The sequence below is a fragment of the Orycteropus afer genome, unplaced genomic scaffold, assembly GCF_000298275.1.
Source record: "Orycteropus afer afer isolate SDZICR_OR568_19922 unplaced genomic scaffold, OryAfe1.0 scaffold00066, whole genome shotgun sequence".
Taxonomy (NCBI): domain Eukaryota; kingdom Metazoa; phylum Chordata; class Mammalia; order Tubulidentata; family Orycteropodidae; genus Orycteropus; species Orycteropus afer.
In genome coordinates, this window is record NW_006921653.1 from 6,686,634 (window position 1) to 6,712,100 (window position 25,467).

The 25,467-nt window shown below is 39.9% G+C and overlaps 1 protein-coding gene across 1 annotated transcript; it reads left to right on the top strand.

Moving 5' to 3' along the window:
- Positions 1-14,225: 14,225 nt before the first annotated feature.
- TM4SF1 (transmembrane 4 L six family member 1) lies at positions 14,226-24,928 on the top strand. Its single transcript, XM_007940187.1, has 5 exons — positions 14,226-14,402; positions 15,978-16,067; positions 16,158-16,303; positions 19,905-20,096; positions 24,844-24,928. The coding sequence occupies exons 1-5, from the start codon at positions 14,226-14,228 to the stop codon at positions 24,926-24,928; spliced, it is 690 nt and encodes a 229-aa protein (XP_007938378.1).
- The last annotated feature ends 539 nt before the right edge of the window (positions 24,929-25,467 follow it).

Here is a 25,467-nt window from a genome sequence, read left to right on the forward strand (position 1 = left end):
TAGTCCATATTCAAATTTCATCATTTGTTTCAACAATTGATAGCAATGTTTTTACCTTTAGTCCAGGATCCAATCCAAGATCACTCCTTGCTTTTTGTTGTCACATCCCCTTAGTCTCCTACTGTCAAGCACATTCTCTCAGACATTTCTTTCTTTTCTGACCTTGGCACGTTTGAAAAGTACAGGCATCTTTGACAAGAATATTACAGAAGTGCAATCATGGGAGAAAGAAGGGTTCTGTATGCACAGGGAGAAAGCTCAGGGGCAGTAGGGCATGGAGGGATGGATACAGGGAAGAGGTAGTTATTGGGAGGAAGAGAGAGGGGAGCTGTTACATTGTGGTAAATTGTGGTCAATATCATGAGACAAAATGTATGTGAACTGCTGTATGGAAAGTGACTTTGCTCTGTAAATCTTCACCCAAATCACAATAAAAATAAATAAATAAGTACAAAACAAGTTAGTTAATAATTAAAAAAAAAAAAGTTATACATACAATTCCACATGGCCTATCTACTCTTCGCCTTGGCATGTACCCAAGATACATAAAAAAAAAAAAAAAAAAAGAATATTACGGAAGTGAATTGTGCTGGTTTCTATGTAGAATAAATAATAAATTACCATAAACTTAGCACCCTAAAAGGGCATACTCTTGCTATTTCACAGCTTCTGTGGGTCAGGACAGTGGACATGCTTTAACTGGTTCCTCTACAAGGCTGCAATCATCTGAAGGCTCTACTGAAAAAAGGGTCTGCTTCCAGACTCCCTGAAGTTATTAGCAGGATTTATTTTCTTAGGGTCATGGAACTCTTGTGCCTCTTCAAAGTCAGCAGGGAGAGAAAGAATAGAGTGAGTCTGCTAACAGAACAGAGTCTTATATAACAACACAACATAATCACAGGACTGACTCCCTTCATCTTTGCTGTGTTCTACTGATCAGAAGCAAGTCACAGAAGCAAGGCCACACTTAAGGGTTTGGAATTATACAAGGATGTGAACAATAGGAGGTAGGGATCATGAGGAACACATTAAAGTCCATCACAGTGATATTGTGTCCTTCTTATTGCATCATATCAAGTAGTTCACAGTATCACTTAGTTTCATTACTGGTGATGGTAACTCAAACCACTTGATTAAAATGATGTCCAGCAGGCTTCTCAAGTATGACATGACCTTGTATAAATAGTAAGTAATTTATAGGGAGATACTTTGAGGCTGTGTAAATATGGCAGCAAACTTTTAATTAATTCATTCATTTATATCTGTATGCTATTCAGTAAGTTATAATCCATTGTTGTTTTTGTGGTGTGCTATCAAGTTGATTCTGACTCGTAATGACCCTATACAACAGAGTAGAACTGCCCCATCGGGTTTCCAAGGCTGTGAATCTTTATAGAAACAGATTGCCGTGTCTTTTCTCTGAGGTGGCAAAAGTGGGATTAAACTGTTAATCTTTTGGTAGGCAGCTGAATGTTTTAACCATTGTGTCACCAGGGTTCCTTTATAATCCACTGCTAATGCTCAAATTGTCCTAGACGTGGTCTGGGAGATCTCCCGAGAGCTGGCTTCTGTGCCTTTTGAACATGCATTTATCATTCTTTGAGTACTTCCTTACTTTCAGGCATAAGGTATTCCAGGCTTATCTTGCATCCTTCTTAAAAATCAGCCATTTCTCCAAAGAGGCCTGATTCCTTTAATTGGAAAATGGTATTTAGGAACCAGCATGTGGGTGCTGGATGTACATTTACTTATGGTCTTAACACATGTAACAATACTTATTCATATCATACTTTGCCCCTGTGTTGGAGGAAAATAGTATAGTGGTTAAGATGGGCTCTGGATCTAACTGCCTGAATTCAAGTCCTGGTCACCATGGACAAATTGTGAGATCTTAGGAAGGTCGCTTAACTTCTTTTAATGCCATCACTTTTATGATGGTGGTTATAATAGTGCTTACCTCACAGTGTTGGGAGAATTTAGTGAACTGTAGTAGTAAAGTTCATAGGCTCATGACTGGTACATAGTAATTTCTCCATAAATATTTGTTAAGTGACCAATTCTTGTGTTGATCAGAAACTCTGACATGAAAATGAAAATGAGGGGATAAACTGCCACAACCTTTTAAAAAAATACCTAAGGAGGGAATTTGTCAGAGATCTTCATCACCTTGTGGGAGTATTTTTCTTTAAGAATGCCCTACTAGACTTTTCTTTTTCTTTTCTTTTATTTCATTGTGATTTGGGTGAAGATTTACAGAGCAAATTCATTTTCCATACAGCAATTCATACACATGTTGTCTCATTAATAATGACTGCAATTCCCCACAGTGTAACAGCTCTCTTCCCACTTCCTCCCTATAGTTACCTCTTCCTTGTGTCCTTCCTTTCCATATATTCTCACCCCTCACCCCAGCTATCGCCCTGTGCAAACATTGTCCTTCTGTTCTCCCACGATTGATTGTTCCAATGAGTGTATCTACCTGATGTAAATGTTCACCCCATAAGCCTCTCTATTATTTGGCTGGAAGCCACAAGAGTGAGTTCAACTCCAGACCTGAAGGGTAGCTAGGGGCTATATATAGTCTCAGGGATTTCACCAGGTTCTATCAGACCAGGAAATCTTGTCTTTTTTTTGTGATTTTGAATTTTGTTCCACATTGTTCTCCCACTCTGTCCAGCATCTCCTGCCCTGATCCCCCTCTGAGTGGTTGACAGTGGTAGGTAGGCACCATCTAGTTCTTCTGGTCTCGTGGTCTGAGGATTGTATGGTCTACCAGTCCTTTGGACTAATTATTTCCACGTGTCTTTGGTTTTCTTTGCTGTAGATGAGGAGAGACCCTTCATTGCATCTAGATGGTTGCTTGCAAGCTTTTAAGACCCTAGTCCCTACATATCAAAGTAGGCTGTAGAACAATATTTTTGTGTAATATGTTATGTCAATCGAGCTTGATGTTCCCTGTGACCATCACCCTAAGCCCACAGGTCCAACTACTCGCTCCCTCTGGGTAGCTGGCTGTGGCTTAAAAGTGACTACAACCTTGTCCCTAGTCAGCTCTACTGTACACCTGGACATTGTTGTTGTTGTTATGTGCCCTCGAGTCGGACCCGACTCATAGCGACCCCTCCTTGGGTTTCCTAGGCAGTATCACTACGGAAGTAGATTGCCCCATCTTCCTTCCGAACCTGGACATTAAGAATGTCCTATTACACTTCTAAAAAATTGTCTTTGTATTGTAAAAAACTACAGGAAATTCCTGTGAACTGTTCACATATTTGGTTCTAAGAAAAAAAAAATCCCTTTGTTCATGCTCATGTTCTTTCTTCCTCACTAAAAAGTCAGAAAGGAACTCACACACACAAGCCTGGTGCCAAATCTAAATATGACCGTGTCTAGACTTCTCATTCCTAAAAACGTCAGTCATCCCAGATGACACTGAGATCATTGAGGTAACAGGAAATTGGAGGAAGGGGAGATGGAGAAGCCCCTGCAAGTTTTCTTCTCCCCCAGTGCTCTCACAAAGGGGAGTGAGAACTGCTGAAATCAGCATCTGCAAAAGAAGGTGCACGCACGAAATGATGAGCACAATTAATGTCACTGAATTGTACATGTAAAGAATGTTGTAATGGCAAATGTTTTGTTACATGTTAGTTGTTGTTGCTATTAGCTATATCCAGTCAGCCTCTGATTCCATGTATTACAAAGTAGAATGCTCCCTAAGGTTTTCTTGTCTGTAATGTTTACAAAAGCAGTTCACCAGGCCTTTCTTCTTCAGACCTGCTGAGTGAGTTTAAATTGCCAACCTTTAGGTTAGCAGCCAATCACAAATTGCTTGTGCCATCCAGGCTCCTTACATCTATATTTATCACAATTTAAAAAAGAAAGAAGGAGAAAAGGATCCTAGACAAAATAGTAACCCCACATCCTGAGCCTGATTTTAATATCTTCTCTCCAACTGGTATCTTTATCTCAAATTCCTGATTTAATTACGCTTAAGGATACATATCCTGAAGGGTCTTACCAGAGAAGCCTATTTGGTGCTTATTGGGCCAGAAAAAACACAAATTAGAAATAGAATATTACAAAAATAGTAATTTTTATGTAGTAAATGGGAATTTTGCTTTGCTGTTTTCACTCAAGTTTTCCTCACCTTCTAAATGTAGAGAAGTAATTTCCAAATCACGGTGAAATGGTTGTTGAAAAATCATGACTGTAGAACCCTTTAGTTATTTGAAATAGTCACAGCTAACGGTTTAACTTGAAAATGGAATGGATTTCCCAGCAGGGCTCCCATAGTAAATAACTGTGCTTTTGTAACCTAACACAATGAAGGGAGTTGTCACTAGATGATTCAGCTAGTTAGAATTGCAACTCCCTTTCTGGGGAGGAAATCTGAGGCAATTTACTTATATTAGATTCTAGGGTAACGCTTACTGTGAGTTCAGTTGCCGGCATCAATGCTGGTCAGAGATTACGCGAGGAGAGGCAGGAAGTAAGGTCCACCATTCACCTCAGCCAGACTGAGCGTCGTAGCCAAGCCAGGTTCCCTTGATCTCTCTCTCTCTCTCTCTCTCACACACACACACACACACACACACCCCACATGGGTCTCAACTCCTCCACTGCTGTAAGGACCTGTTCTTGGTAAAATTCCTTGAGGCAAAATCAACAGAAACCTGAGTTTTCAGTTCATTTAGTATCAATGGGTAATTTGCCATGTTGGAGTTTAACTGACAGCCACAGAAACCAGTCTGACTGAGAGTGACGAGGCCCTGAGGTCTAGGTGGAGTATTAACTCACTGACTTGGAATGATTACTTGGAAAACGCTCATATTACCTTCTATTTATGCTTTAATTTCAGTCTCTGAGAGCACCAATGACTCAAATGGCTAAACAAATGTGCAGCAGGAAGTTTTTTTATTCAAAACACAACAGAAAAAATGGTGCTTCATGACCAGGGATCCCTGGAAAGTGGTGCCTAAAAGTGCTCTCTGAGCTAAATGCACTAAATGTCTCATCTCTGTGAGAACTTCAACTCCCAAATGACAGAAGTCTCACAGGGCTGAATTTTAACTGGTATGAAAGCAGGAAGAGGAGAGTTCGGCCTCCACCATTTCTGAAAAATGGCAAGCATGTTTTGGCATATGATCAAAAGGGCATGTGGAAAAATCTTTTAAAAAATTAGAGTTTGAAAGTAATTAATGGTCACTGAATTGTATATATGAAAAACATTGACTTGACAGTTTTTTTGTCATATATATATATATATATATATTTGCTCATATATATATATATATATATACATATATTTGCTCATATATATACATATATATATATAGATGTTGTTGTAGATAGATGACAAAAATTGTCATTTCAATTTTTTATATATATATTCATCACAATAAAAAAATTAGACCAGGGCAAAGCAAACATAAATAGGCTTTTTTAGTTCTTTCTTATACTGAATTTAGGAGGATAAAAATTACTTTTTGAAAAAAACTTTTAAATATGCACATATTTTAATTGTTGATACTTCTATTTTGCATCAGTAAAGCCAAGTTAATTGAACACTAACCATAGCTTTGTTGTTGTTAGGTGCCACCAAGTCAATTTAGAACTGCCCCATAGGGTTTTCTTGGCTGTAATCTTTGTGGGAATAAATTGCAAGTCTTTCTACCTTGGAGCCACTTGGTAGGTTTGAACTGCTAACCTTTTGGTTAACAACCAAACATTTAACTGTTGTGCCTCCAAGGCTCCTTATAAGCTTACCCATTGCCATTGAGTCAATTCTGACTCATAGAGACCCTCATTGGGTTTCCAGGGCAGTGAATCTTTATGCCCCATCTTCCCTCCATGGAGTAGTTGATGGGTTTGAACTGCTAATCTTCTGGTTAGCAGTCAAATGCCTTAGGCACTGTGCCACCAGAGTGCTTTCCTTATACACTTAGTAGTAGGCTATGCCCCAGAGTCCTAACAATGCAATTTGTACTGGTGGAATATCTACTTATTTGAAAAACACTAGGTTAACCTGAAAATCATTTATCTAATTAAAGTAGAATTCCTTAATTAATGTCTTGAATTACATTATTCTGAGCTTCTAAATCTGGTCAACACTTTTCATCAGAAAGGCTGTTATGAAATAACCAAGCATGTGAAGGGAAGAGAGTGGTCATGGTGTCTGAGTTGAGGCAGACCTGAAGGGGAGAAAACTAGACCATGCCACTCACTAGCTTATGATTGTGTTATAAGCAGTTTCACACAGGGAAGCTATAACGTTCAGTTACAACATGTACTGACGTGTCTACTCTGCATTTTATTTAATTGTCCCTTCTCCAGCTCTAGTCCCCCCTTCCCCTAAATGGGCAGATTCCAGAAAATTATTACCCGGAACCATGAACAGTTTCTGTCATTCTCCCAAAAGAAAAGTGGGATCTGGGAAAAATATGCCAGCAGTGAGAGAACTTCCCCCTTTTCTCAAATAGAACCTGGTTTCTCACAAAAGGGAAGAAGAGGAAGGAAGGTGGCAGTTCCACCTTCTAACCTCACAGAGAGCCACCTAGCTGATCAAGTTTAAAATGCACAAATAGAGGAATTCATCTGTTTTCATCTTTTAGGGTTTGTTTTTGTTTTATTTCACTCTTTGAGTTTTCTTCTGAATTGAAATTAACCTCTTTGGGCTTCATTAAAGGAGCTCTCATGGTGCAAAAGTTAAGGTATTTGGCTGCTAACCAAAAGATTGGTGGTTCAAATCCACTAGCCACTGCCGCAGAAGAAAGATGGGGTGGCCTGCTTCTATAAATGTTTACAGCCTTGGAAACCCAATGGGGCTGCCATGAGTCAGAATCGACTTGACGGCAGTGAGTTTGGTTTTGGTTTTTGTGCTTCAGTAGTCTCATGTATAAAAGTAGAAAGTTGAATGAGACAGATCAGTGCCCTTCAACTCTGTGCCTCAGAATCACCAGGCCAATTTTCTTAAAACGCTGATTCTTGACCACACCCTCAGAGATTCTACTTCCTTTGGGCTGAATCAGTGTGTGCACTTTTAGAAAGTCACAGGATCTTCTCAGCTGAGACTCAGATGATCTGAATCCTTCCACATCTCATATGCCAGGTTCTATCACAAAAAGGCAAAGAAATGAGACTTAAATCAGAAAACAGGAGTCCTTCTTCCATAAAGAATTTGTGAGCTGGTTGTCACAGGCACACTGTAGATGCCCTCAGCTCACCTATGAAGCAGAGGATCAAGGCAGCTCTCCTGAGCAACCCTCCCTTGGGAGGGAAGAGCCAGACCCCCATCTTGAACTTCAGACCAGGGGAAAAGAATCTTGGAAGGTGCCTTGTCTGAAAGTAGAAAGTCTGGAGGAATCCCCTGACTTGTTGAAGGGGCAAAAGCATTGTTGTGGATGTTGAACTAAAACTACCAGGTGGGGGTGGGGAACCTGAGGAGTAACAGGATGAGGGTAAAGAATAACTCTCGTTTAATCTTGAGACAAGAAGGTTATTTTTTCTTATAACTACTGTAAGTATATATATAACACAACATGTGCCAAGTCAACATTTTTAACACATACAATTCAATGATACCAATTATATCCATTAGGTTGTGCAACCATTACCAATAGCCATTGTGAAATTTTTCATTACCATAAACAGAAACTCAATGAAGAAGAATATTTTTAACCCAAGAAGAAATTGAGCTACAGCGTAAGCTGAGGCAAGGCCAGGAGGCTATTTGTAAAATGACTTAGCACCACACCCTCACTCTGCCTCACTGTTACAGTGTGTTTGTATTCCCAGATTATAGCTTCAAATAAAGGACTGCTATTGACTTATTTTCCTGGTGGCCCAGCAGTTAATCTCTTGGCTACAAACTCAAAGATTGGTGGTTAGAACCCACCGAGCAGGGCTGCTGGTGAAAGATCTGTCAATTTGCTCCTATAAAGATTACAGTCTAGAAAATCCTATGAGGCAGTTCTCTGTCACCTGGCATTGCTACGAGACAAAAATTGACTCAATGGCACTTAACAACCACAACAACACTGGCTTCTCTGCCTGTTCCGTCTTTCTGAGAATCATCCCTTCTGACATCTACATAGACCCTGGCGAAGGATATCGTGCATGATAAAGTAGAGAGTCAGCAAAAAAGGGGAAGACTTTCAACCAGATGGATGGACATAGTGGCTGTGACAATGGGCTCAAGCATGGCAACCATTGTGAGGATGGCATAGGACCAGGCAGTGTTTCATTCTGTTGTGCATAGGGTCACTATGAGTCAGACCTACATAATGTCACCTAACAACAACCACTATCATCAACATTGTGCAGAGATGGCTCATGACACCTGTGAGTATGCAAGTCCCACACTGTAGGCACCTGCCCTGGTGTCATCCAGTACAACTCTTCCTCCAGAATGTGGGACTGGGATTCTTGAACAGAGAAAAACATAACTTGGATTTGTCAGTAGCCGTACTCTTTCATGTGGACTAAGAAGCAGAGAAAACAAGTCCGCATTAAGAAAGAAGAACAAAATATACAAATAGAAAGAATCAAAGATGGCAGATGAAGAGTGAGGAGGGTATGCTGAATTTTCTTCAGGGTTTAGTTCCATGCATCTCATCCATATCCTTACCTCTAGAGTTAATAATTCATGCTCCTTTGGTTTAAGATTGCTGGAAACTGTATCTGTTACTTAAACTCTAAATAGTCCTAATGAGTAAAGGTTATTAGGTATGAATCATTACATTTGTCATGCTCAAATTATCCCTATGAATAAGAAACCAGTGTTTTTCCAATAAGGAAGGAAAACAGATGGTGGAAGAAAGCAATTACGAGTCAGGAGAGCTGAGTTCAAATCTCCCTCTTTGAATCCTATCACCCTTAGAATCATAGGTTATTAGTAATAGTCCTTGAAGGTCACCAATTACATTGCCAAATAACTAGATGATCTTGACAAGAGTTTTTAACCTCAGTGGGCCTCAACTATGAAACAGCCATAATGATTCCTTGAGGGGGTGTGAGCTCAACCATTTGTTGTATTGAGGTTTCTTCCAACACTAACACTATACTTATATGACACTTGAGATTATCAAAACGAATCTCCCCTGGAATTATTCTTGCTATGACATTTTGTACATAATCAGCTACTTATGAGAATAATAGGTAAAACTAAGCATTTTCAAATTAAAATACAGTAAGTGTTAATTTTGCCTGACTTTTCATAAGACAATTATGGCTTTGCTTAAAAACAAATAACTCCAGACTCCAGACATGAGCATAGCCAAATATTTACTGAAATATTTACTGAAAGCCAACTAAATGACTGATACAAGTGCTAACTCTTGTGCCTTTGAAGAAGGAAAGATAGGACATGATCTCTAGGACCTCATGGAGTTGGAGAGGCTGACTAATGAATGCATTAGGACACCATGGTCCTACTGGAATCCTGACAGGGGTGTGCTCAAGACAACAGAGAGAATGACAAATAGACTGGGGAAATGTGGCAGGCAGGGGGCATCGCGGACGATGTCATGGAAGAAGCGATGACTTCACCTAGGGCAACAAGGCCAGAGGGCTGGGTTGGGGCTGGGAAAACAGGTCATTCCTGACCAGTGGGACAGCATATTGGAAACACAAGGCTGAGAACCAGTGTGCAGTGCTCAGGGGCCTGCGGCTCTGTGGTGCGGTCAACACCACTCCTTCCAAGTTATTTATGAGTTACAGGTGAGTCCAGAGGAGGACACGGAGAGAGAAGTGAACTTTTAATATAACTGTGAGAAGGCCTGAATTTTAACATGTGTTGGGAAAGATAGCAAAGAGTCCGATGTCTATTGCAGTGATGGAATCCTAGAGACATCATTATAATGAATCATAAATGCCATAGAGACATGAGACACTTCTTGGGAGACAGGGTGAAGGAAATAGTTGTTGTTGTTGTTGTTATGTGCCGTCGAGTCGGCCCCGACTCATAGCGACCCCTCCTTGGGTTTCTGAGGCAGTATCACTACGGAAGTAGGATTGCCCAACCTTCCTTCCGAGGAGTGGCTGGTGGGTTTGAACCGCCAGCCTTCTGGTTAGCAGTCAAGTGCCTTAGCCACTATGCTACCAGAGCTCCTATGTATAAGTATATATATATGTATATATACCTTCCGAGGAGTGGCTGGTGGGTTTGAACCGCCAGCCTTCTGGTTAGCAGTCAAGTGCTTTAGCCACTATGCTACCAGAGCTCCTGAAGTAAGTAATAAGAAATAATATTTATTGAGTGATTGCTAACTGCCATGGGCTTTACATTTTATATACGTTGACTCACTTCTGCTCATCACAGAAAATATCGTGGAAGCTCAGTAAATGTTGGTTGAATGAATGAATGATAGAAACTGAGGTGCCAAATAGTTATTAACTTACCCAAAATCAAACAGCCAGGAAGTGGCTAGAGTGATGGTGTGATAGCTAAGAACACTTTTTGAGAGATGTGGATTTAGAGAGAGGCATAATAAAATTCAGATGGAAGGACTGGAGCATCAGCCTGTTTAGAAGATGCTAAAAATACATTGACTCTTCCATTTATTCATTTGCCTATTCAAAGAATATTTCCTGAACACTTACTACACCCAAGGAGCTCTGGTAGCACAGTGCCTAATGTATTTGACTGCTAACCAGAAGGTTGGCAGTTCAGACCCACCAGCTGCTTTGCAGGAGGAAGATGAGGCAATCTGCTTCCACAAAGTTTTACCACCTTGGAAATCCAATGGGGGTCACTATGAGTTAGAATTGACTTGATGGCATTGTGGATTAGGCACCATTCCAAGCAATGGGAAAATAACAGTGGACAAGACAGAAAGTTTCTCTTTCAAGAAACAAGTGGATACATAGAATAGTTTCTGGGGATGATCAATTCTACAATTATAATAGAAGAGAAGCTATGTCACGAAGGAAGGTCCCAAGGTGGCACAAACAGTTTGCAAGCCATTACTAACCTAAAGGTTCTTGGTTGAAACTTATCCAACAGGGCCTTAGAGGAAAGGCCTGGTATTCTGCTCCTGTAAAGATGACGGTGAAGAAAACCCTATGGAGCAGTTCTACACAGGGTTGCCATGAGTCAAAATCAACTCAACAGTGATGTGTTTTTTAATGTGATGGAGAACAGGGGGTGGAGGACATAGCATCACTAGTTAGAATCCTCAGAACAGCCCTCTTTGAGACGGTCACGTATAAACAGAATTCTGCAGCACTAAGCTGTAGGAGGAGATAATGATCAAAGTGAGAAAAATAAAGATGGGAGGAAGCACTAGGGGTGAGGGCCATGGGTGGAGGTGGAGGAGTGGAATGAAACCTAAAAAGCATCTGGAGATGGCAGCTCTGTACAGAACACTGAGGGTTCACAACCAGGAGAAAGGCCCAGGGTCAGCTATTGGGCAAAGTCTGGCTAAGACCATCACCTGGTAGGTAGTGAAGTGGTTAAAAAAACAAAACAAAACAAAACAAAAACATGTTTTTGTCTAAAACCAGGAGCCCAAATAGGAAAAGATTCTGCCTCACCAGGGGTTTAGGTGACCAGTTGAGGGACAGAAGCAGAAGTTGCTATAGAGAATGGCAGGAGGAGGTCAGGTGTGGGAACTCCATATTACATAGGAATTTTCTCAGATTGAATCTGAAAGTGCCTTATATTGACTCTTAAAATTACAATTTGTTCTGCCACAAAAACTTGTGCACCCACTCTGTGTCTAGCTGGAGCTGAGGAGCCACTGGCGATGAGAGTGGCCTCGAAGAGTATCTACTAAAATGACCCCTGGGGCTGGTGTGGGCCGAGGCAGTGATTCACAAACATGAGGGAATATAGAATCATTTAGACTCTAGATTGTAAAAATGCCTCACTCTCAGAGATTTCTATTCCTTATGTCTAGGGTGGGAATAGAAGTCTGCATTTCTGATGTATGTGGTCCCCAGACAGGCCACACTTTGAGGAAATGTGGAAGATGATTCACTAACAAGATTCAGGGAGTCTATGAACCTACAGAAATAGAAAGAAAATGTATGTGTTTGCTTACTTACACATTTTTCCCCCTGGGAGGTAGGCCCATATCATTATGATACTCTCAAAAACTCTTTAAGAACCACTTACCCAGTTATTCACTTTGTCTAAAAGACGAGGAGACAGAATTCCTGGAGTGTGAGTGACTTGCCTGAGTCCACAAAGTCAGAAGTCAGTAGAGTTGAGCTTCCACTCCAGCCTTCCTCTTTCCAAACCCTCACTCTCTTCCCCTGCCCTGTGGACTATAGGGGCTGGAGGAGAGAAGGAAAGGAATTTAAGCACTTAGGGAGTGCAAAGTCATCAAAGGTGCCCTTCTTCTATTTTGGCCCTCAGGTGGTATAGGTCAGTAGAGTGGTAAGCTAGAATTACGATGCTTGAAAGAACTCAGTTATCCACCTGTATTGCCATCCTGCCAATATTACCTATGGAATCCTGTCTCCTCCATAGGGGACTTAAAACTGAGACAGAGGGCATGTATCCCTTTGGCTGCATGGTGGTGCTGAGAGATACTTTTATGAGGACCTGGATCCTCACCCGTGAGCTGTGAGACTAGTCCAGGTCCCGTTGCCTGCACTCTGTTTTTCCGTCTATGTTTCTTCAGGCCAGTCTAGATCATGGCTCTCACCCTGCCAGTATGCTCAGGCCATGTTTTCTCTCAGGCCCTCCTACCCAGGCCAGATGCCACATCACTAACCCCAGCTGACTTGCTCAAATGTGCTATGTTCTGAGGTGGAAGATCTTTGTGTGCTTACCTGCGGTACCTTCCATTGTGCGCCACTTGTCACTTTAAGGATTTCCAAATGTCCACTCCTGGCCAAGAGGGCCACATGAGGAGAAGTCTCATGGTCATCTAGTTTTGTCCCAATTCTGTCAGACTCTGGTCTCAGCCTCTGGATTCACTTGCCTTCCTCATCTTCCTCTTCTCAACTAACAACTCTCCCATCTTGTCCTTTTGTTACCCTTCTGTACTCTCTATTCTGTCCTAGTGACATGAACCTTTGAGCCCGGGCCCCAGCTGGCCACTCTGTTCTCTTGGTACATCCTGCTATTTGAGGGCTAATCTTATTCAGTGTCTAACCCCTACTTTGGCAAGGTATCCACATTAGAAAGCTTATCTAACACCTACCCATCTTCCCCTTTACTTGGCAACTCTGTGGCAGCTCTTCTTCAGATCCGGTTGGGTAGACCAGCTGTTCACCACCTGTGAACTCTTATGGAATAAACAAACTTAGGTTATTCTTTTCAGTGGATCATGACTCTCCCAGTCATTACCAGTACTCTCATCCTTGTTTCTCTCTGTGCTTTCCAAGCCCCTTTCTCTTCTGTTCTTTTCTTTCTCTTTTTTAATCCTCCTTCAAGCCTTAGGCCTTTCATGGCTTTTCCTGGCATTGGTTTGCCCCACAGAAATACTCAGGAATTAAAAAGTGCCTGAGCCTTTTGTGCTGACTAATGGCATCTTTGCTTTGGTGCCAGGTTTGTTTTGGAGGCAGGTGTGATGTCTGCCTCACCCCAGAGAGGCTGGACAGGAGGATCCATCCTATAGAGTTTGCTGGAGGCAGAGCAAAGAAGGCTGCTCTGTAAGTTTCCCAACACCCCTCTCAAATCCATGGGTGACAGCCTGAACACCTTGCCTTTAACAGACAAGGAAACAAGCACAGAGAGTTTAGGAACCTTGCCCCAGGTTGTGAATTAAATCGGTGCATAGGTGGGAATGAACACAGTTTTCAGATTAGAAGCTGTCATGGAGCAGGACCCCTCAAGGGCAGCCTTGACTAGAGAGGTCACACTCTGGACACTTGGCAGCTACTGGAAAGTTGTATGAGAGTTTCCTATTAATTCTTTATCCTGTGAAGGAGCTACACAGTGAATTTCTTGTTGAGAATTAATCATTTTCTCTGTTGCCTATGACTGAAGCTGTTTCTCACGTCCTGCCTCTGGTTTCGCTTGCCCCAAGGATTTCATTTGAAGGGCGGGACATTCCTCCCCCTCTCCCCCATCGGAGCTTGCAATGGGGACCAATGAAAGCAAAGTACCTCATCCACCCAGTGACTAAGAACTCGAGTATTTAAGAAGTTACAGGAATAGGCTGAGAATTGCTTTTGCTTTCTCATCAGGCGGGTGCACTCTCATCTGATTTGGGACATTGCTGAGCTGAGGACTGAGCGAAGGGGAGAATCCCCGTCGTCTGCCTGCCATCACCATGTGCTACGGCAGATGCGCGCGCTGCATTGGACATTCTCTGTGGGGGCTCGCTGTCCTCTGCATTGTAGCTAATATTTTGCTTTACTTTCCCAATGGGGAAACGAAGTATGCTTCTGAAAACCACCTCAGCCGCTACGTGTGGTTCTTTTCTGGGATCATAGGAGGGGGAATTCTGGTAAGTCATTAAGAATTACTACAATCTTAAAAAGTTCTCTCCTCTTAATTGGATAATGTCATATAAAGTTTTCTGTAATCCAGAGTTCCAAATCCAGAGATTTTTGTTCCTTCTTTTGAAAGCAGATTATATAAAAATTGAGAGAGGTATATTGCATTCATTGTATTAGCTGTTATTATAAAAAAATTCTCTTTCAACTAAAAGTGAATGACTTTTTTGTTAAACTCTCTTACTCTACAGTTAGGAAACAGATCTAGTTTTTTATTTAGATTTGAAAGACTATAGAGTTTCTAGTACTGGTGTGGTGGTTTTCTGTTTGTTTGTTTTGTTTTTCTTCTTTTGCTCTGGAGAGCAGGGAGAAGTTGGCTTGTTCAATCCAAATTCCCTGCTTTTTACTCTCAGATATCTGTGATAAGAAAAACAAAACAAAACCTGTGACTGCACTGATATTTAGAAAGAATATCGTTTTTTTCTTTATATAATTCTGGGGTGTGGTGTCTAGGAAAAATCCAACAGTTAGCAGCAGACTGATGTCTGAAGTTAATGGTGGAATGTGTTGACTTTTCCAACGTTTGTTTTTTTAATTGAATCAAGAGGAATTTGTCTGCCAACCTGTGAGCTGAAAGTATTAGCTTCAACCACAGCATGGAAAGAATGTGGATGGACTTGAGTTTGCTATTTTAAAATGTTGGGATTGAAACATTTAAAGAGAATTTTTATGGAATTGCTAATGCCATGTAAGATTTTTTTTCACAGTCTTGTAAAGAATATTAAAATATTTAAACCTAATATCCAAATTAAGATTTGGCAAACCTGCTTTGAATTTAAGCATTATCATCATATTAATATGATCATGTGTCCTAAACATAACATCACACTTGTTTAAGTGTCTTTTGATCATAAACTCAAAGTATTTCATACTTACATTATTTTAAAGACTTATACCATGAAACTAGTGCCTAAGACATTTGACTGCTAACCAGAAGGCTGATGGTTCAAACCCACCAACCACTCCTTGGAAGGAAGACTGGACAATCTACTTCCATAGTGATACTGCCTGGGAAACCCAAGGAGGGGTCTCTATGACTCGGGTTTGGCTTGACGGCAGTGAGTTTGGTTTTGTTTTGGTGTCTTAACATAAGGCATTCACCTTTATTTATTATGGGGAGCTTTCATCTCTCTTCTGTTTACAAAAAAAAAAGTTTTTATTATATAGATTTGTTGGTATCTTCTATGTTGTACAAGAAACAAAATCAGATTTGAAGAGACAGGGTTTAATATCTCTACGATAGAGTTTGCATCTGGGACCATGTTATGGACACTTATGGAATAAACAAATGTTTATTCCGCTCCCATTCTACACCCTCACCCTAAAGAATGCTTTGAACGCAAGTGGATATTCCATTTTAAGCTTTTTATCCTCAGAGCTTTACATTCTTTGAGATACTTGGTTAATCTGATGCAATGCTAGTCAACACTGTAGAAAGAAATATATTTACTGAAAGATGATGCTTAACCTGGCCTGGATGGACTTGGGAAAAGAAAATGACTGTACTTTACTTCTTTTCTGACCAGATGTTTCTGCCAGCATTTGTCTTCACTGGACTGGAGCAGGAAGACTGTTGTGGTTGCTGTGGCAACCGCAGCTGTGGCAAGAGATGTGCGGTAGGTCCTCTCACCCTGATGGTGAAAATGGTTCCTGTGATGCACCCATGATGCTCTGTGGATCATTGCCTATGTTTCTGCTTTTCCTAGATGCTTTCCTCTGTATTGGCTGCCCTCATTGGAATCGCAGGATCTGGCTACTGTGTCATTGTAGCAGCCCTGGGGTTATCAGAAGGACCAATGTGTCCTAATTACCTTGGCCAATGGAAGTACACCTTTGCCAACACTGAGGGACAGTAAGTAATTATTCAGCCATGGGGCCGTACATTCCTATCCGCCACATGTGTATAGCAGAAACCTCATCAAATCAAAAAGGCATCCAATCATATATTCACTTAGCTAGTGTTTACTAGCATTGACTCATGCCAGCCACAGCATAAGGAATGGGTGCCCACAGATGCACGTACAGATCCTGACATGGAACAGTTCCATGACAGGCACAACTTTAATGGATTCATTGATCCAGTCCATATGATAACCCAAACAGGTGACTTCCACTGTGATTCCTATGTTACAGATGAGAAAGTGGAAGCACAGAAAGATGAAGTAACTTATTCAAGGTCACATTGCTAGGAAGTGGCAGTCAGGATTTGGACACAGGTGGTCTGGCTATAGAGTTTGTGCTCATAACCACTACACTATGCCTGAACAATAGGTTACCTGAAACTAATATATTTTAGTACTTTATAAGAAAATATTATGGAAAGCTGACATACTATGGCTGGCAACTCTATTAAGTTAACTATACCTCCAGGGAAATCATTTCTCCACATACACACTGACATTCAACATCATAACTATGTACAGTACACTCCCGATTTAAAGTGATCAGGTTATATAAGAGAGGTCTTATTCATGACTTCAATATCAGGATAATTTTAAAAGATTCCTCTCTTGTTTGCTGATACTTATTTCTTACTAGTTATTAAGAAAAGAGCAGAAATAAGGCCTGATAGAAACCAGTGCACATGGTATTAAATGAGTAGCATCCTTCATTGGACAGGAGTTGATCCTGAGTTTATCTTTTCCTTATTCAGCTTTTTAAAATTAAATTCTGAAAGTTTTAGTTCTGAAATTTGTAAGTAAAGATAATATAAATTTAAATTGCCCTTCTTATTATCAAGAGTTTTGTCACTCATAAATGGTATAGCAGAGAGTGAGGTCGTAAGTTCATGAACTTCGGAAGTAGAGCAATCTGATCTCAAGTGGCAGCTCTGCACTGACTCTCTGGGTAACGAGGAGGAAGTGAACTGAGCTCTCTGCATCTCAGTTACCTTGTTTGTTAAGTAAAACTAATGGCAGTTGTCATGAGCATTAATGAGAATATATATATATATGCAAAATGCTCACTACAGAGGCTGACTCATTATGAGCACTGATATGGTTCAATCTGTTAATACTATCTTCTAATTTATAACAAATACAAACCAATAGTAATCTCTGAAGGAAAAATAGGCACTTAAAGGAGTTGGAAATTTGGTGTTCAAAATTGTTATCGATTCTGATCTATCCTCATTCAGAACATACTAAATGTACTAGTAGAAAATAGTGGCTCATGCACGTATGCACAGCATACAAAATTACTGAACAAGCCCACTTCTGAAAATGTCTGATTAACACAGCTGGAATCCAGAGAGAGGGTTCTTTTATCATTGATTGTAGTGCCCTCCCATGATCCATTCCAGCTTCTGCAAAACAAAACAAAACAAAAAAAAAACAAACACTCCCCTTTTTATATCATTCTGACCAGGGAACTCAGCATGAGAAATGACTAAACAGTCATAAACCACCAATTAGTCACCCAATAGCCAAATGCAATCAAAGAATTTGTGATATTATAACCTCAAAATACAGATTTTTATTTCACTGACATGATGAAGGACAAATAGAATTTCTGATTGGCTCAATGAGCCATTCCAAAATTAGATCTCAAATTCCAAAACTCTTTCTTCTTGTTGTAGTAGGAATAAGTGATAAGGAAAGACATATATCAGTCTTCTTTGTGGAATTAAGTCAATCTTTTATTTTCCCACCTGATTGAATCCTATTTTGTTAAGAATCCAAGGACTCTATGATGTAGCAAAGGCTGAAATTCTAGGAGAGTAATCAGAGATGTACTTGTTCAGACTTTTCAAGAGAATATCTGGGTATCTAGAAAATCTTCTAAGTTATACTTGCATATATATGTTTTATGCTTACATGTATGTGTGTGAAATGAGAGAGAGAGAGAAAGCAAGCACCCTGGTGGCATAATTGTTAAGCCGCCCACCATCTGCTTTGCAGGAGAAAGATGAGTCAGTCTGCTTCCATAAGATTTACAGCCTTAGAAACCCTAGAGGCCTGTTCTCCTCTGTCATATAGAGCTGCTATGAGTCAGAACTCACTCTACAGCAATGGGTTTTCTGTATAATCAGGCATGACCTCAGGATGTTTTTCTAAGATTTAGCAAGGTGATTTCAGATTATTATTATTTATCATAATAAATACTTTTGAGTACTTCCCATGTGCCAGATACTCAGATACTTTTCTAGGGGCTGGATATACAACGATGAACAGGCCAGGTTCTTACCTTCATGGAGTTCAGATTTATGGTATCAAGAGCTACATAAGCAGATATTTTCCCTGGACTAAGTTAGGTGCCCTTCCTCTGTAGGCCCCTTTCCTACAATACTTACACTATCAGAGTACAGTACCAGTTGTATTGAGATAGCCTATTGTGTGTCTGTTCCTTAGATCCTAAGCTTTTCTAGAAGAACTTGTGCCTTGTTCATCATTATATCCCCAGCCCTAGTTCAATGTCTAACTTACACTGAGTACTTGATAATCTTTATTGAATGAGTAATTGCAACATGAAACATGCTACTATAGATGCATGGGTATGGCATCGTGAAAGTAAAGAAAATCCACTACCATCGAGCTGATTTCAACTCATACCAATACCATAGGACAGAGTAGAACTACCCCATAGGTCTTCTAAAGCTGTAAACCTTTATGGAAGCAGATTGTCTCATCTTTCTCCCATGGAGCAGCTGGTAGGTTTAACCTCCAACATTTTGGTTTGTGGTCAAATGCTTTAACCACTGCACCGCTCCTCCTCAGAAGATGTATCAAATTAGTTTGATTTAATCTCTGTGCTTCATTTTGCAAATTAATTACACCTTAAAAGCAAAAAGATTTCAACTGAAAACCTCTTGCATATTAAATCTCTAAGCTTGCTGGAATTCAAATAATTTTCAGATGAAATTGAGTTTTAATGAAATGATCTAAATTAGTATTTCTAAATTCATACAAGTTAATACAAGGAAGTTATATTTTCTAAATAAATATTCACTCAACTTTGGTTACAAAGTTCTGTCTGTCACACAGATAACACATTTAAGCAAAATAAAATTGAGAAGAGGGGTAAAACAATCATCTATTGCTTCATTACCTTAGCACACCAATTATTTTAATTTTTCCAAGTCTGCTTTTATTTCACATCTACATATATACATGACATTTACGTAGTTGAAACAAAGTTAAAATACAATTTTGCATTTTGTTGTTTAACAGTAATCCATGTGTCTTTTAGGGAATATAAATGCCTTTATAAGGAATGGATTTCTAACCATCACCATTTGACTTGGAATCAAAAATTAGATTTTAATTTTATGGTTGTCACTGGGACAAGATCTGAGCTAAGCTCTCTATTTTGTAGAATGATTTGTTTTGGAAGAATTTGATGTACGCTATTGAAATAATTCATTTCTGTGTTTTTTGTATAAATACCACACAAAAAGTAGCTTATGAGACAGCCCACTGGCTATGGCCACATGTTAGAAATTCTTTTATCCACAGGTACCTTCTGGATAGTTCCACGTGGTCCCAGTGCACTGAACCCAAGCACATTGTGGTATGGCATGTTACTCTGTTTTCTATCCTCTTGGCTCTCGGTGCGATTGAATTCATCCTGTGTCTCATTCAAGTAATAAATGGAGTGCTTGGAGGCATATGTGGCTATTGCTCTCACCATCAGGTAAGAGCCCTGGTGTATCCAGTTACTGTAATGTACCATTGCTTTCACTATAGAGAAAAAAAGCAGAATAAAACACTGCTCTTCTTAGATATCTAGTGCTATTAAAACAGAAACACCACAAATGGGTGGCTTTAAAAAGCAGAGATTTATTTTGTCAAAGTTTAGGAAGCTAGAAGTCTGAATTCAGGGTGATGAAGATGTGGTGAAACCCATATGAAATTGTTCACTACAGATTAGTAAATAAGCACAAGTAAGCCTGTGTTTATGTCACTTATTAGGTAATCTGCCCCTGACATTAGCTCAAGGCTTGAAAATAATACTCTGTTCTCTGAGTCTATCTAGGTAATGGTCCTACCCTTCAGACTCTGGGTGTTGGCCATGCTCTCTGGATTCTGGGTAGAGGCCCTTCAGTCCTTGGCTTTAGCTCTGCCTTCCAGGCCCACTGGGATAGCAACTCTGCTCCCTTGGCATTGGGAAGCCCCATTTTCCTAGTCCATCTGAGTGGCAACACCACCCCCTCGACTCCAGCAGGCCCCATTCTCTGCCCCTTGGGCATAGCAACTTTCCCCTCAGTTTTGGGTAGCAGCTCTATTCTCTTGGCGGAACTGAATGGCAGCCCCAGACTTCTGAACCAAGTTGATGAAGATCTGACTCTTTGAAAGCTAGGAGGTCATAGCTCTACCCTTTGACACCCCAGAGGCTGTGGCCCCACCATTTGAGACTCCAAAGGCCATGTCCCCACCCTTTGAAACTGGGGCAGCTCTACTTCCTATGCTCCTTCCAACAGTTCTGCTGATCTCCAAGATGCTCCAGGGAAGGTATTTTTCTTTTCTTGGAGGGAAATAGGTGTCGTTCCTTTGGTGTTTTTCCTGCCAATCAGAATTCCAAGAGGCAGGCAGCATTTTCTCCTTTATTTCTTTCTCTATGTTCTTCAGTTTAAAGCTGATGGGCTTTCTGTTGTGGTAGTTGGTTAGATCCATCAGTCACAGGGTTAATCTCTTTAACAAATGATTATGTAGCTACCTCTTTGATGAACATCTAGGACATTTGTCTTTAGTTTGTACAACAGAATTTTTTAAACCTCTAAGATTTGTTTTCATTTTGCACAGTTCATGTTTAAGTCCTTCTCTTTCTTCTTGCATTTTACTATAAGCGGCAAGAAGAAACCATGTGGCTACTTTAAGATCTTGCTTAGAAATCTCATCAGCTAAATATCCAAGTTCATCACTTACACGTTCTATCTACCACCATACATTTGAACATAGTTTAGACAACTTATTTACCACTATACCTTTCTTCCATTGTATAATCACATGCTCATGATTTTCTTTTAAAGCCTCACCAGAAGCACGTTTAACAGCTACATTTCTATCAAAGTTCTGTTGCTGGCACCATATGTTTTCTCTAAGATGATCGAGATTTTCTTTATGGCTCTCCTCACTTCCTTGTGAGCCCTCATTAGAATTGTCCATAATTCTACCATCTATCTCTTCAAAGCAATCTAGCCTTTTACTATTCAAAAGAAAACAAACTCACTGCTGTCAAGTCAGTTCTTCCAGCCTTTACTCATTACACAATTCCAAAACCACTTCCACATTTTAGATACCTGTTAGAGTAGCACCCTACTCCCAGTACCAAATTATGTCTTAGTTACATAATGCAGTTGTAATAGAAATACTACAAATGGTTGGCTTTAAGAAACAGAAATTTATTTTCTCATAGTTTAGGAGGCCAGAAGTCCAATTTCAGGGTGCTGGCCCTAGGAAACTCTTTCTCTCTCTCTCAATTCTGGAGGAAAGTCCTTATCTCTTTGAGCTTCTGCTCCTGGGCAATCTTCATGTGGTGTGGTATCTTTCTTCCCCCATCTCTACTCTACTTGCTTGTTTAATCTCTTTTATATCTCAAAAGAGATTGACTCAAAATACACCCTACACTAATCCTACCTCATTAACATAACAAAGACAACCCATTCCCAAATGAAATTATAACCGCAAGCATAGAGGTTAGGATTTACAACACAAATTTTTTGGGGGACACAATTCAATCCATGATATTGCTCAACCTACCAGAATTTATTTCTACGTAGTCTTCATGGCCAAGCATGTATAACATTCTGTTTTACTCTCAGTAATAAATTTCCTTGGGTCTTATGGGCACTGAATTGATTTAGTTCTTCATAGTTGGCTCTATGTCATAGAAGCACATCACCCATAGACACACTGTCCTCTTTAGGATCTAATTCACCACCCATCTCACTACCCCTGCTCTGGCTGCACAGACACAAAGATGTTCTTTCTTTGCTTGCTCTCACACTTCCAAGTAGTATTTACAAATAATAGCCAACTAATTGCACAACTCGAAGCCCTAAAAACATGTAGTGAATTAGCTCCTTTAATCATCAGCAGAACTCTAAAAAGCAAATATTAGTATCATTGAAGCCATTTTCCAGATGAGACTATGGCTCAGATTAAGCAACATGTCTAAGATCACCTAATTGGGAAAGCTTCAACCCCTGGGCCATTTTATGCCAATCTTGCTCTTAAATGGTATGTGACACTTAGTTTCATTGGACTTTCTACAATTCCTGCCTAATAAGGTGCCACAGAAATGCCTAAATATCTAAGCAGGAAGAATAACCAGTAGTCTTTGAATAATAGCTCATGAAATGCGTTTTACTGTGAAAGAAAGCCAGGAAGCACTTGTTTCCTGGGGATATGACTGAGGAGAGAAGTATGCATTTGTTAGTAGCAGGGAAAGTCCTTGTTTCTATATCCTCTTAAGGGAACATATAATATTGAATTAGTAGAAGTGCAGCTTTAGTGTAAATTTTTTTGTTGTTGTTTTATGTCTGATTCTATGAAAGAGGTTTAGGAAAAAGAAAGTGATTTACATTTTTCTAACCATTTATTCCCTGCTTCAAAGTCTCTTCTTTAATTTTCTTTTAAAATAAGACAAAACTGAAGGAAAACTAAAAGCCTTTTGCCACCATGAAAAACTTTACTGTAAATACATTAACATAATGTATAATGTCTATAATTTCTGAGTGAAAAGAACAAAAGAAAAAAAGTTTTCCTTTTCAGTCAAGTACAAAAAACCAAAGCAAACTCACTGCTGTCGAGTCGCACCCAACTCATAGTGACCCTTCCTTGGGTTTCTGAAGTAGATTGCCCAAACTTCCTTCTGAGGAGTATCTAGTGGGTTTGAACCACCAGCCTTCTGGTTAGCAGTCAAATGTTTTAGGCACTATGCCACCAGAGCTCCTCAGGCAAGTACAGCAAGATTAATAATTTCTTTGGAACCCTGCCAAATTTTCAAGATGACAACACAGTGGGAAACCTTTGATAGAGTGTTTTTCTTGGGATTATGGTTGAGAAGGTGTCCCTGGATGGTGCAAAGTTTATCTCATTCAGGTGCTAAGCAAAAGTTTGGAGATTGGAGTCCACCTAGGGGTATGAAGGAAGAAAGGCCTGGTGATTTACTTCCAAAAAGATCAGCCATAGAAAACCCAGCCCAGGGAGCACAACTCTACTCTGACGCACATGGGGTCACCATGAGTCAGACTTGACTTGAAGGCAACCAGTTTGTTGTTCTGGGGAGCAGCAAAGGAGAAATTTGTCTTGGAAGAAGTACAACGAGAACACTCTTTAGAAGCAAAAATGGTCAGACATCATTTCTCATACTTTGATCATTTTATCAGGAGGGACCAGTCCCTGGAGAAGGATATCATGCTTGATATCTAAAGTAGAGGGGCAGCAAAAAAGGACAAGACCCTCAACAAGATGGATTGACACAGTGGCTGAGACAGTGGGCTCTAGCATAGCAATGGTTATGAGGATGGCACAGGACTGGGCAATGTTTCATTCTGTTGTACATAGGATCGCTATGAGTTGAAACTGACACGATGGCACTTAACCACAACAACAGAGAAGAATCCTCTTGGAATTACTCTAATGTAAAATATATTTGAATTTCAGACAAGGCAAAATTTTCACTACAGGGGGCCCCACTGGACTTCAGCACTAGTGCATTTTGGGAACAGGCCTAAAAGGTCAATAACCAAAATTGCTGAAGTGATTTGGCAAGGAATGATACTTGCTTCTGAATGAGGAGCATATGGTCCCTCTGGGTTTCCTATCTGAGTCATTGTGTGGATAGCTTCTTCCCAGATGCTCCAGTGCAGATCTATTATTACCTTTGTTTATAAGACAAAAGCCAGATCTATTACCTTTGTTTGTAAGACAAAAGACATCTTCAAAGGGAAGAGATTTTCTTGTAGAAAAGTTAAGTCCATCATTTGGTAGTGTTTAATTTGAAAGGTTACTTGTAAGACAAAAGACATCTTCAAAGGGAAGAGATTTTCTTATAGAAAAGTTAAGTCCATCATTTGGTAGTGTTTAATTTGAAAGGTTACTTATCCATTGTGAGCCCACTCCTGTGCAAAGAGTTCAGTAGCATTATCTTCCAAATCCCATGGATTACAAACCCATAACAAACTCACTTCAAAACCCGCCCAGTGTGGGTAACTGTAGTTTCCATGGGCCCTTTTTTGCAGCTTTTACTCAGGCAGGACAAGAGGTCTGGTTTGTTTAGGAAACATTTTATAAGCATCACCTAATCCTCAAGTGTTGTTGACCAAAACTTTGCTCAAGTTGAGATCATGCTACTTTGTATTTGCTTAAAACAGGAATTTAAAGGACTGAAATGTCATCTTTGTTTATCCTGATGGTAATTTAATAAGTATTTTTTTATTCTCTTTTACAGCAATATAACTGCTAAAAGAACTGCCTCAAAACAGTGCCACTACCTTCCCTTATTTCATTGTAATTTATATATTTTACTTGTATGAATTTGTAAAATTTTGTATTAGTGTATCATACTTCACATACTCTACTTTTATAAATGTGTATAAAGACTGACATCTTCATGTTATATCAGTGTTTGAACTTAGCAAACAGACCTTTTTTCCCTAAGGAATGAAAAAACTAACCGCACTCTGGAGGGAGTCCATGCCAGACCAAGTGAGGGTTCTTTGCAAATCTGAGATAAACTCAGGCCTGAAGTCATGTTTCTGAGAAAAAGCACAAGGCTAAAAATCACATTCCAATTATGTATATATGTGTGTGTATTTTTTAAATGCAAGATTTCTAGTTGCTTTTTTAATAAGAATTTTCTTTTTCTGAAAAGATGTTTTTTCACTGTTTATATGGTGTTTTCCATTTGAATGTTTGCAAACCTCTAATGCAGAGGTCTTTGGAACTAGTGGGTGTTCTGTGAGGGACAGATTATTGTAAAGAGTGGGAGGACTGTCATTGAAAAAGCTCCAAACCAAGTAAATGAGTCAAAAAGTGTAGTACTGCTAGTTGCTGCAAATATTATCAGATCCTA

What these genes read in the sequence shown, in the direction of transcription:
- TM4SF1 (XM_007940187.1), top strand. Translation starts at nt 14,226, where the DNA reads ATGTGCTACGGCAGATGCGCGCGCTGCATTGGACATTCTCTGTGGGGG. An exon ending in TCATAGGAGGGGGAATTCTG is followed by an intron (nt 14,403 to 15,977) that starts GTAAGTCATTAA and finishes TTTTCTGACCAG; the next exon opens with ATGTTTCTGCCAGCATTTGT. An exon ending in GCTGTGGCAAGAGATGTGCG is followed by an intron (nt 16,068 to 16,157) that starts GTAGGTCCTCTC and finishes TGCTTTTCCTAG; the next exon opens with ATGCTTTCCTCTGTATTGGC.